Source organism: Periophthalmus magnuspinnatus, chromosome 19 (genome assembly GCF_009829125.3).
Source record: "Periophthalmus magnuspinnatus isolate fPerMag1 chromosome 19, fPerMag1.2.pri, whole genome shotgun sequence".
Lineage (NCBI taxonomy): Eukaryota > Metazoa > Chordata > Actinopteri > Gobiiformes > Gobiidae > Periophthalmus > Periophthalmus magnuspinnatus.
The window spans coordinates 16,847,847-16,861,413 of NC_047144.1; the positions used below are offsets into that span (position 1 = coordinate 16,847,847).

Below are 13,567 nucleotides of genomic sequence, written 5' to 3' on the forward strand. Positions count from 1 at the left end.
CGTACTGCGGAACATTACAGGCAAAGCAATAGCATCACCATGGACAGGCAGACCCCCCAAAAGAAAAGTGACACAGTGAAACTTTAACCGCAAGATTTAAAATCAGCAAATCTACTGACAGTTAGCTGCATTCTTTGTCTATTTATGGCTCTCTCTCCTCTTTTCTGTCCTCCCCTATCCTCCCCTTTTCTCTCCTCCTTTATCTTCTCTCTTCTGCTCTTTCATTTTCTCTCTCCTTTCCTCTCCTCTCACCTCCTTTCCTCTCTGTTCTCCTCTTTCCTCTCTCTCTATTTTCTCTCCTCTTCTCTTTCTCTCTCCCTTCCTCTCCTCCTCCCCTCTTTTCTCTCTCCTCTGCTCTCCATTCCTCTCCCCCTCTCCTCTCCTGTCCTCCTCGTGTCCCCGTCTCCTCTCCCCCTCTCCTTGTTTCCTATCCTCTTCTTCCTCCTAATCCTCCTCCTCTCGTGTCCTCCTCCTCCTCTCCTCCTCCTCTCCTCCTCCTCTCCTCCTCATCTCTCACTCTGAGCTCTTGTTTCACTCTGAACACATTTCATAAAACACATTCAGAATGTGTGACAGACTAAACCTTTGGAGACTCAAGTATTTAGAAGTACACACTAAGTAGGACGGATTGAAGTTTCTCAGACAAAGTTTAGAGCTGAAACTAGGACAGGTCTCATAAAGTGGATACGAACACTCAGAACCAAGTACAAGTAGTACTGTACTGCACTTTTCCAGGTATCTGTACTTTTACTTAAGTAACAAAATGGAGTACTTCTTCCACCTCTGACAAACTGCAGTCCTTCCACTACATAAATCCTGGGGGGGGGGGCTCAAAACGCTCTGTTCCACCTTGTGATGTCATAAAGTGGTAGTTTTCAAGTTAACAGCTTCTTTTACCTTTAGTTCAGTAGAGATTGGCAATTCCGGGGCTGAAATCAGCCAAACGATTCTAGTGAAGGTGTATGGAGTTTAAAAGCACAGTGCAGCACTTTCTGTATTATGACATGATGACATCACAAGGTGGAACAGAGTGTTTTCCGTTTGAGAAAAGAACTCATCCTAAATATGCAGGGTTTGTGTGAACCTTTATACTGGACCTTTGTCATTCATTACCTGTATTGTTTTAACTATAAAACATCCATATTTCACCTTACTGCTAATTAGCCTTTTCAACACTGTTCAGTCCCAGGTGTCACCAGCAGAGGGAGACATAATACATGTCAAACATGTGTGAATGAAACAAAACACAACTCCAGGTCTATTTGTGATGAGGAAACATTAGAATAAAGAAAATAGTTTTACCTCTACCCTATGTTAAATTAACTTTTTTTTTTGTAACTTTACTTAAGATTTTTATTTCCATTTTGATGTAACTGTTAAAGCTCTGGTACGAAACCTTCTGGATTTGGAAAGTCAACTTCACGATTGGAAACAGAAAGTTAAAACCATATTTCGGAACATTCTCCATGGCGATAGATACGTTATAAACCAGACTATGAACTATTAAAGCCAAAGGAACAGCATTTCTATGGAAACAAGCAGTCCAAGCAAGAGTCAGGTTTGTGAAGATGCAAGCCTACCTTGTATAATTTACAGTAAACACATTCATAATGAAAAAACATGCTTTTGCTTTTATTATGCTTTTAGTGTACTACTACTAACAATAAATAAATAAATAATACAAATGTAATAATAATAATAATAATAATAATAATAATAATAATAATAAATACATGCATAATAAATAACTACATAAATACATAATGCATAAATAAATAAATAAATAAATAGTAGAGGTTAGTATATATTTGGTACAATAGTTGAGAAAATAGCTTTTGAATGAAGTTTGAAGTTTTTTTTGCAGAACTTTTGTCAATCTGGCGCCCATAAGGATCTAATCAGACTTATATTTACAGCTGTGTTTTTTACAGCTTGTATAAATCAACAGGGGTTTTTTATAGATAATTATTCCAATGTGCTTCATATAAACCATGTCTTTAATGTCTTTAAAGGTTACACTCAGTTAACCGTACAATAAATCACATTTTATAATCATTAAGACTGAGTTCAACAGTGATTAGTGCAGCTTTACACTGCCACCTGCTGGTCACACATGGTAACACGTTTATTTCATTTTGTCTTGTTAAATACAGCAGGGTTTTTCATCTCTTTAGTGGCAAAATATAAATGAAATGCGTTCAAAAATAAGTCCAAGTTTAAAGTTTCTTGTTAGAATATTAAACGTAAACTGTTAAATCACATCAGAATTTGATCTTTACCTTTTCTCGTCTGGGTGGGTCTCGTCCGGTTTTGCCCATCAGCCCAACACTGGGTCAAATCCTCCAGCAAAGATATAATCTTGGTCAGTGATGGAAGAAGCACTCAATTTTGTTACTTAAGTAAAAGTACAGATACCAGAGCAAAAACACACAACACAAAAGTAAACGTATCACATGAAAAAATCGATTTAAGTAAAAGTATTAAAGTTCCTGTTTAAAAATGCACTTCAAGAGTAAAATTAAAAGTATTTCGTGTAGGTCTTGAGTCTCATAAAGCTTCAAATTTACTGATTTTGATAAAGATTTGAGCTGAAATTTGTTCAACAGAAACAACTGAATCGAACATTTTTTTCTATGTTTTATTTGTATTTTTTTGTTTTTAAATTCTGAACATGTTAAAATTAAACCCTCAGCCTTTTCTGCAGGTCTCACACAATAATAAAAAATACTTTTACTTTCCAGTTCAAAAATATAATGAAGTAGAAAGTACAGATACTGCTCTCAAATGTAGTGAAGTAAAAGTAAAAAGTACATAGTGTAAAATGTACTTAAGTAAAGTACAGATGCCTAAAATTGGTACTTAAGCACAGTACTTTACTACTTTTACTTCGTTACCTTCCACCTCTCGTCCTAATGAAGCTCTGGAGCCGGGTCCACTGCTCCGGGTGAAGTTCCTCGGCGTCTTTGAAGGATGGGTCAAATGCATCTTAGTTTGAATAAATAATCTGAACAGGTTAAATATCTGAAAGTTCAAAAACATCTTGAAAAATATTGGGCCTGGCTCTAGATATTTTTATAACTGCATGGGATAATTATGATGTGAATGACAACTTTTTACTTCTTTTCCACATTTGGGCAAACATCTCAACGTTCTTATTAGTCTGTCTACATCTCCAAAGCTCAAAATGCTCTGTTCCACCTTGTGATGTCATGAAGTGGTAGTCTTCAGTACAGATTTACAACATTCGAACAGAGATCATCAAACAGCGTCGTGCGGGCCCTTTAAACGCTCCGTCTGCAGTGTTTGAAATGAACTGTTTTGCCTGTAGCTGTTTCCACGACAACAGAACACACACACGAGTGAAATGGAGAGAGTAATTAGTGATTTCCTTTCAAACATTTGGGAGTCATTTAGATTAAGAGCCCTGTTCTGAGCCAAACGCAGGGTGGACGGCTGTGGACGTTTACATTCGCTGTGTGGGAGGTTCAAACGGCTCTGGGAAAAACACGAACATCGACAAAAACTGCGATTTACGTAACCGTGTCCTGTTGCTTATTCCTCATCAAAAACATGTTAGGTTCATTTGTGCGGGATTGAGTGGCTCTGTCTTTATACAGACTACGGTTCAGTCTCATTCTAACCAAATTTGACTTAATCAGCTACTGTTTTTAGCCTGATTTAAACTGCTACACTCTTCGGTGAACTAGCGGATGAAGTTCTTGCAACCTCAAGCGGGGTTCTATTTAAATAAGTAATCATGCACATTATAATAAAAAATATAAATACAAATAATAATAATAAACATAATAATAATAAATTTCAGGTTAGACAATGCAAAAGAACTTTTTTTTAAATAATAATTTTAAAGTCTGAAAAAAAGTTTAAAAGGTCCCACATGACTCTAATCTCTGTTCTAATGTTGTTTAATGTACACAAACCTGCATATTTAGACTGAGTTCTTCTCTCAAACCTCAAAACACTCTGTTCCACCTTGTGATGTCATCATGTGGTAATACAGGATGTGCTCCACTGTGTTTTTAAACTCCACACACCTTCACTAGAATCATTTGGATCATTTAAGCCCTGGAATTACCAATCTCTACTGAACTTAAATTGAAAGCTGTTAACTTGCAAACTACCACTTCATGACATCACAAGGTGGAACAGAGCATCTTGAGCTTTGGAGATGTAGACAGACTGATAATAAAGTGTTACTCAAACATGTGTGAATGAAACAAAACAACTCCAGGTCTGTTTTTGAAGAGGTAACAGCATCAGAACATGATTTAAAGCTTCACAAGAGTCACTTTTAATGTAAAAGTATCGTGTAAATTCCCCTTAAAAAGTGACTACATTTAAAACAATAAAATCAAATAAATAAATAAAACTAAATGGAAGACACAATTCAACACATTTAGTTCATAATTAGCCAAAACAAGTCTTTATTATTATTTCTGCTGATGAGGGAATATGTGCTTTTGGCAAAGGCAGGCACTGCAGCTCCACTGTGGGCCATGGTCTCATGTTCTACCAAACATCTGGATCTGATCTGTTTTACTGCATCGATCTGTTCCTATAGTAACATGGTCATTTAAACTTCTCCAGTGAAAGTAAATGGCACCAATTTATAAAAGATTAATTGAAGAAAAGTTGATCTGAAGCAGGTTACAACAGGTTAGTTCATAAACATGTGCTTTTGAGTCTTGTTTTCCTGTTTTGAGTCCAGAAGTGAATAGTTTAGGATTTTGAAGTTGTTTTGAATGAGGCACGTCTGAAATCCTACCCAAGTGTCCCAGTCCCATATGTGGTGGAAGAAGTCACTAGAATTTGCATTTTGTGTGGTGTTTAAAAATGACACAACATGGTCTCAAGTGAACACAACCTTAAACCATAGACCGGCTCATCGACTCTGGCTCCAATTCACTTTCTATTGAAAAACTGTGTCCCCTCTCTCTATAACTGCTACTGTCGGACTCATCATTTTGGTCTTAAAATGTTCGTATTAACCCGCTCTACATGATCCTGTTTTTTTTATTTCACTATTGTGTCTGTAAATCAAGATATGAACATTTATAACAGACAAATCAGGCGGCGTCTTTCCCCGAGGTTGACCCCGTTAGTGTTAGCAACAGGTTTGATTGACAGCGTTGCTAAGCACCCACTCCCTGCTAAACCAGTGGTGCGGACAGAAATGGGCGTTACCGTCAACAGCCTCGGTCCGGATTGGCTCTTTGGTTGCCATGATACTCCTGGTCGGAATTCCAAACATGGACTTTGGCTCCAAATTGTCCGCTATAACTGCTCTAGCCTCGATGAGCTTCATTTGGAGCCAAACGCTGTGGATGACGTCACACTCACTTACTCCACTTGTTTATACAGTCTATGGACCAAACCAGGACTAAACTGGGACTAAACCCGGACTAAAATGGTCTGCTGATGGACGTCTATTCCTACAAATTACTCTATAAGCTGTATCTTAAATCTGGTTGGTTTCGCCATCTGCTTGTCTCCATGGAAATGTTATTAACCGTATGAAATGTTATTATCTGTCTCAAATGTTCCGCAGTATGGCATTAAACATATCTTGAATTCATTCACTTATACGGTATGTGCTAAAAATGAACCTTCACTAAGATAAGACGACCTTTAAATTGGTCCAGTGGTGCCACCCGCTTGTTTCCATGAGTTAAATGCTATACTGTAGAACATTAAAAGCAAAGAAATGACATCTCCATGGAGACAAGTAGGCGGAGCATCCACCAGAAATGTCAAAAAGTACATTTTTTCTGATATCTGTTCTAATGTTCTATCCAGGTCTGTTTTTGAGGAGGTAACAGCATTAGAACACGACTTAAAGCTCACAAGAGTCAGTTTTGTGTAATATTGGACCTTTAAAATCCCATAATGTTGCTTTAACCTGTGCCCCATACACTTTGCACTTAAAATCCCAAACTATTACTAGAAGGAGACTCTTGCCTGTCTGTAGAATATGGCTTAGGTGAGAAAAATTGTCACATTCACAACTGGTTCCATAGCTCAATGTTAAACTTAGTCAATTTTAGCTCAAATTCGATAAAAAGCAAAAATAGTTATTACATTGAAAAAACACATTCCCGTCAAAGAACTAAAACATAAATACATTTACAATAACTACAAGTCTTAAAATAATTCTCAAAGCAATGAACATTAAAATACATATTGTACAGTGGGACAAAATGGTTCAAATTATCATACATAATGTGAAATATACATAGACTTTTTCAATGTACAAGTTGTATCTGCTAACATACACTATAGTACAGCTAGGAGGCGCTGTTTAGTAACCGGTATAGGACAAGTGCATAGCAAAATAGAAGATCATTTAGACCCAGTGAAAGAAACACAAAAACAGCTTTTAGAAAATAACGTTACAAATTATGTTTTTAAGGCAGAGTTTGTCATTTAAAATTGGCATAGTCTGAGAAAATGTCCACAAAGTCTTGTACCACCTTGTAGCAGAAGTCGTACTGCTCCTGGAAGAGGAAGAGGAGGGAGGAGAAGAGGGAGGAGGAGAAGGAGGAGGAGAAGGAGGAGAGATGAGCCAAAGGGAATTACAAATGAATGTATTTACACATGACTCTGAAAAGGTCATTATGAACAAAAAACTTAATGTCATTTTGTTCTTTTCTGTACAGTTTTTGGTGAAATGTATTGAATGTCTCTAGAGGAGGATGTGCCACCTGCTCGTCTCCATGGAGGTGCTATTGCTTTGCCAGGAAAGTCCCACAGTATGGCATTAAACGTATGTATCTCCATGAAACAGACGAAACCACCAGACCAAGTTTCAGGCCAAATATGTAAAGGACATGTGTTTTTTATGGTATTAATTTAGCAATAAAATATCTGTAATCAAATAAATAAGAGGTTAGTTTAATGCCATACTGTGGGACATTCCAGACAAGGCAATAAATCACCAAGGTTTCCACACAGGTGACTGATGAAGGTACATAGATGTAAGGTAGATACATGTGTGTTGTATATAGATGTATGTACCACAGTCTGGACCATGTGTGGCCTCTGCATGTGTAAACTCTTTGTGTATGTGTGTGTATATATGTGTGTGTATGTGTGTGTGTGTGTGTGTATATATGTGTGTGTGTATATGTGTGTGTGTATATATATGTGTGTGTATATATGTTGTATACATGTACGTACCACAGTCTGGACCATGTGTGGCCTCTGCATGCGTAAACTCTTGACAGTTTGAAAGACGTCGAGGAGTCCTTCAGCTTTGACTCTCTCCAGGATGTTACTGAGAGCGATGAACGTACCTGTCCTCCCCGCGCCCGCACTGCAACAAGACATGAGACAGGTGAGGGGGAGGGGCATAACACACCTGTACTGCAACAAGACATGAGACAGGTGAGGGGGAGGGGCATAACACACCTGTACTGCAACAAGACATGAGACAGGTGAGGGGGAGGGGCATAACACACCTGTCCTCCATTACAGATGAGGATGAGTTTAACTGTGCTGTCTTTCTTTTAAGATCAGATTATATTTAAAGAGGCTGCACTAAATAATAAACTCAAGTGTTTTTCCTCAGTACAGTCTTAAAGTTCAAGCTATAGCAGTGATGGGAAGTAAAATGTAGTACTTAAGGACAAATTAGATATCTGTACTTTACTTATGTAAATTTAAAGTTAAAGTTAATACTTTTTATTTTTATTTAACTACATTTGAGAGCAGTATCTGTACTTTCCACTACATTTTTGAACTGGACTGAAAAGTAAAAATAGTGTATAGTTTGAGCAAACCATTAACAGCCTCGCTCTGGATTGGCTCTTTGGTTGCTGTGATACTCGCTGTCAGAATTCCAGATATGGAACTCTGTTCGGCTTCATTTGACTGGAGCCAAACCCTGTGGTGACGTCACACTCCCTTAGTCCTCTTCTTTATACAGTCTATGAGCACTGCTTTCTACTGTAGTACTTGAAGTACCTGCATCGCTCCACTTTGTACATGTGTACGAGTACTTTCTCCTTTAGTATTTATATGTAGTAGACTATCTGCAGTGTACGACTGTGGGTTGGGTACTTTCTCCTGTAGTACTTGTAGTACCTGCAGTGTACCACTATGGGGTGGTTGCCTGACTGCTGCTGCTGCTTCTGGACGGCGGCGATGATGTCGATCATCCCTTTGCCTTCGGCTGGGATCCCGATCTCAGGCCAGCCATGGAAATGGAAGTGTCGGATCAGACGAGTCTGTTTCTCCTGGAGAGACAGATGTGAATAAATGTCTGTGACTTTTTTTACAGGTGTCTAGTGTAACGAAATAAAAGCTGTTTCAAACCAGTTTATTTTTAAAATCATGTGTGTGTTTGTGGCAAATTGTGAACAGGAAGACAAAGTTTTAGCGATAAAACATGTCGACAAAAAGAGTTTTGTGGGTAATAACAGAAACACTCTATATGACTCTTATTGTTCAAATACTGAATTTAAATCTTTGCATCTTTTAAACTTTCTGGAGGCATCACATCCTCTGCATGATTCCTGTGGCTTTAAATACAGAGCAATAAGTGTAATCATGAATAAACTTGACACACCTAATTAGACAAAACAAAAATAAACTTTAGCATGAAAAATATGTATGAAATATCATCAATATTACCAAATTAACTCAAAGTACTCAGTGGTGAAAGTACTCTCTGAAGTACGATTCATCTAAAAGTTACACAAACAAATATGACAGAGTGAATGTAACTCATTACTGCCCCCTCTGGGGAGGAAGTGCGTTCACGTCGGGATCAGAATACCTTTGAAATGAGATTTACCTCAGCTATATGTCTCCTAATGCGAGCAGCACGGAGCGATCAGCCGCTAACAGAGGATAAGTGGAGCAGGAAGTACAGAGGTGTGTGCGGCCAATCAAATTAACCCTCTGCTTTATGAGGGGCGGAGCTAACGTAATGACTTTAAAGACATCCTGGCACATTTCCGCTCCCAGTTCGTGCACAGAGGAGCCAGATTAAAACCATTGTCTCGTTCTACATCTGGAATAACAATGTACAGTGGGCGAGGGGGTGGGGTTTGATGAACACACACGGAATTAATGGAATCTCACACGGAATTTTTAATAGACGAGTGTGTGTGTATATGTATATGTATATATATATATATATATATATATATATATATATATATATATATATATATATAAATTGATAGATAGATAAGAGTAGATTTAACAACAGAAGTATCTGCTCAATCTATCCATCTGCTCGTCTCTATGGTGATGCTAATAGTTTGTCTAGAGAAAGAAAAAATGGTGACGCTGCCGGTAAAATTACAGGTCAGATCTGCGGAGAGGTGAACTCACTCAGTGTAAGAATGCAGGCTTTTGAACAATAAAAATTCTCATAAAAATAAATGCAGGATGGACATGTTTATAAAGCACTCTATGGAACATTCTAAGATGCATGATAACCTCTCTGTGGAGACAAGGCAAGTGGTGGACCCTCCCCGTCAAAAAAGATACACAGCTCCGGCCCCCATGAGGTTGTCAATTATATATTTTAACAATTTTACATATAAGTCACATCTGAGTATAAGTCTGACAAACTATGAAAAAAGTGCAACTTATAGTCCGGAAAATATGGTAACTGTTTATATCTATATTTGTATTTTGTTGTATTTATTTTATTAGACCCTTTTACACATCTGTCTGCAAATGCATGACACAAGCCCAGACAGTTGTTTCTGTGTCATGCTGCAGATTTAAGTGAGAGAAGCGACTCTGTGGGCCTTTCAGAATCAGTTGGGGCGCAGACAGCTGATCTAAACACTAAAATTAATTCAAATAAAACGTGTCTGTCTGTGTAAAACCTGGGGATATATTTGGAGACGCTCTTTACTGCAAACAGCCGCTGACTCACTGAGCTCTGGTCCATTTCTGAGCCTAACACACTTACACACAGTTTTCTGAGTGCTTCAACGAGATTAAATCCACAAGTTTGATTTTAGGCTGAAATACGAGCTCATAACGCGCAGCTGTGAGAAAGTCAAAAGAGAAACAGATGTGAGAGCAGTGCTTCAAATATTGTCTCGTGTAACTGGACTCAATGAACATTTTATCGCCCTGTTATCGTCTCTTTGAGTTTGGACTTATTTCAGTTCGTTTTGATTCATACATAGATACACAACTATAAGTGGAGTTATGTTGTAAAGAAAAAAGTAATTACTGCTACTAAATTTTTTTTTTTTATATTTTAAATTCAAATCCTCAACGCAGCCCCCCTCTGCTGTGTCGATAAATATTTAGTAATAGAGTTTTTTCTTTGCTACATAATTCCATATGTCTTGCTTTATATGTTTGATGTGTTCTGATTGTATATAAAATGTAGAAAGTAGTAAAAAGAAAGAAAAAAACATTGAATGAGAGGGCATGTCCAAACCATTGACTCTGGCTCCAATTCAGTTTCTATTGAAAAACTGTGGCTCCTCTCTCTGTAACTGCTGCTGTCAGACTCGTCATTTTGGTCTTAAAATGTTCGTATTAATCCGCTCTACATGATCCTGGGGTTTTTATTTCACTATTGTGTCTAGAAATCAAGATATGAACATAATAACAGACAAATCAGACGCCGTCTTTCCCCGAGGTTGCTCCTGTTAGCGTTAGCAACAGGTTTGACTGACAGCGTTGCTAAGCGCTTGCTCATGCTAAACCAGTGATGCGGGAAGGGGCGTTACCTTCAACAGCCTCACTTCGGATTGGCTCTTTAGTTGCTATGATACCTGCGGTCAGAATTCCAGATATGGAACTCTGCTCCACATTCGCCGCTATAACTGCTCTAGCCTCGATGAGCTTCATTTGACTGGAGCTGAACGCTGTGGGTGACGTCACACTCACTTAGTCCACTTCTTTATACAGTCTATGGTCCAAACTTTTGATCGGTAGAGTATAATGAAATTGTTAAAGCCTTTTGTACCTGTAAACTGTCAAAGACATTTTTTTGAATATTTTGTTACTTTGAAAAACCCACTTTGTTTGTAAATTGTGTTAAAATACTACTACTACTACTACACACAACACCTCAGACAACACCTCAGTGGCCTTTTGATTCATTTAAGTTCATTTGCTAAAGACAGATCCTCACTGCTCCTTATGTGCAAACAGTTTTATATAAATAATCCGTGTACTGGAGGTGTAGGGTCCTCACCGGCACATGGGACAGTACCAAGTCTCTGAGGCTGAACGTGTCACACACAGTATCAGCCTTTAGCTCCACCCTGAAGTCCCCATACGACACCGCTTCCTCCGTGGGCCAGTACTGACAGCACTTATCCTGGAAACAAACAGATACAAACGATAAAACTAATTAGCAATAGAATTACACAGAATCAACGGGAACACGAGCCTAGGAACATCGTGAGATTATAATGAAACAGAATCTGTTTACAGACAAGATAAAACTAGAACTCAATTCACTAAACCTTTAATAAATACCAAAATTGTGTATGTAAAGAAAAATATATGTACTGTAAGGGATAAATAAATGCCTAATAAACATAGAGTTGTTTTAATGGGAATGCATTTTAAGTATTCAGAACACAGTACTCTGAATATTAAGTACTTATGTAATATGTTTTAATACAGGTATTCGGCAGTGGTGGAACATAACAAAGTGCAAGTATTATAGTACTGTACTTAAGTATTTTAGGTATCTGTACTTCAAATGCTCAAATCTTTATCAAAATCACCACATTTGAAGCTCCATAAGACTCAAAATCTGCAAGAAATACTTTTACTTTTTACTCTAAGGGGTACTTTAATACTTTTACTTTTACTTGAGTATCAGTACTTTTAATTAAGTAGCAAAATTGAGTACTTCTTCCACCACAGGTTTTGACTAATCTGTAATTAAAAACATCAGAGTCATGGACATACACGTCATAAATATTAAAAAGTTGGTGTTAATTTGAAATCGAGACAATACTGTGCTGTATGTTGAACGTGAGCGCCCCCTGTTCCTCCACTCTCTTTCTGTGTCTGCACATTCATCCTCAACTCACCTGCTCCCTCTCCTGGAGTTCTGTGAGCATTACAATAGAGTGACACTTCCACTCCCAGACCATCCTCCAGAAGTCCTCCACTGTGTGCGGCAGAGGGCCCTGAGTCGCGATGAAGTAGTCCTTCTGCCTGTAACCCTGGAAACACAAAACACACAGTGAGGGGAGTCATGCTGGGGTTTACAAAGAGATACTGAACTTGTTAAAATGTGTCTTTTAATGCACAAGGAGTAGAGCAATAGGAATAGGAAGCATAAACAAAGAGTTTGATTTGTGTCCTTATGGAAGATGGGGGAGGGACTTGACAAGTTTTCTTCTTCTCAGCTTGTATAAAAACAGATTGTGAAAAAAAGCCAAGTAAAATAATAATAACAATATAATAATGTAAAATAGTAGTACTAGTATCTTGCATCTATGAATGAAGTGTTGACGTAGTTGGTGTTGTAGTAGTAGTAGTAGTAGTAGTAGTAGTAATACTAGTACTAGTAACAGTAATAATATATGAGCTATATATTGCCCTTACAGTTATGAATCAAGTATTGACTTTGGTCGGTCTAGTAGTAAGTTGTAATAGTAAGTAGTAGTAGTACAAATAGTAGTAGAAATGGTAGTAGCAGTAGCAGTAGTACTAGCAGTAGTAGTAGTACTAGTATCTTACATCTATAAATGAAGCGTTGACGTAGTCGGTGAACTCTTGACCTCGTCGCATGGACAGAATGACTCGGTTAAAGTCATCTGAAACACACAGGAAACGACTCAGAGAAACAGGGACAAACAGGCTCAGGGTGGTGCGTTCAGGGACGTCAGGGACAAACAGGCTCAGGGTGGTGTGTTCAGGGACGTCAGGGACAAACAGGCTCAGGGTGGTGTGTTCAGGGACATATGGAACAAACAGGCTCAGGGTGGTGTGTTCAGGGACGTCAGGGACAAACAGGCTCAGGGTGGTGTGTTCAGGGACATATGGAACAAACAGGCTCAGGGTGGTGTGTTCAGGGACGTCAGGGACAAACAGGCTCAGGGTGGTGTGTTCAGGGACGTCAGGGACAAACAGGCTCAGGGTGGTGTGTTCAGGGACATATGGAACAAACAGGCTCAGGGTGGTGTGTTCAGGGACATATGGAACAAACAGGCTTAGGGTGGTGTGTTCAGGGACCACAAAAACATGGCGGATTTCTGCAGAATCAATTAAGAAAGCCTAAACTCTGATGTTAATCTGAGTTGTGAGAAATGTGATTTTATTTATAAATCATAGGTGACCAATGAGCTCCTTCGTTTCACGTGTCACTGAAAAAAACAAATCTGATTGGACGATAACGTTTGACCAGACGTGAGACCAAATACAGAGAGATCAGTCTGGATCTGCAAGGCTAACATAGTGCAACTTTAACGGAAGTTTTTGGATCATTGACACCACACACCTGACAGGGCATCTGGATAAAAAAAGAAAAACTTTTCCAGGCCTGTAATCTAAATTCTTCAAAAGGATTGCAACAAAGCACAGAGTACACAGAGAATTTATT

At 38.4% G+C, this 13,567-nt stretch overlaps 1 protein-coding gene across 5 annotated transcripts in view; it reads right to left on the reverse strand.

Annotated features, from left to right (window-relative positions):
- Window positions 1-4,416: 4,416 nt before the first annotated feature.
- Window positions 4,417-13,567, reverse strand: part of ptprea (protein tyrosine phosphatase receptor type Ea) — a 68,912-nt gene continuing 59,761 nt past the window's right edge. For 2 of the 5 annotated variants that reach the window (XM_033984736.2, XM_055229334.1), the window contains 6 exons: window positions 12,706-12,782; window positions 12,051-12,185; window positions 11,198-11,323; window positions 8,101-8,252; window positions 7,195-7,330; window positions 4,417-6,512 (listed from right to left, as the gene is read on the reverse strand). In XM_033984736.2, the coding sequence (XP_033840627.1) occupies window positions 6,438-6,512; window positions 7,195-7,330; window positions 8,101-8,252; window positions 11,198-11,323; window positions 12,051-12,185; window positions 12,706-12,782 (701 nt within the window). In that variant the 3' untranslated portion in view covers window positions 4,417-6,437. The remainder of the gene's footprint in view (window positions 6,513-7,194; window positions 7,331-8,100; window positions 8,253-11,197; window positions 11,324-12,050; window positions 12,186-12,705; window positions 12,783-13,567) is intronic. The other 3 variants (XM_033984734.2, XM_055229333.1, XM_033984735.2) reach the window with 3 other exon arrangements.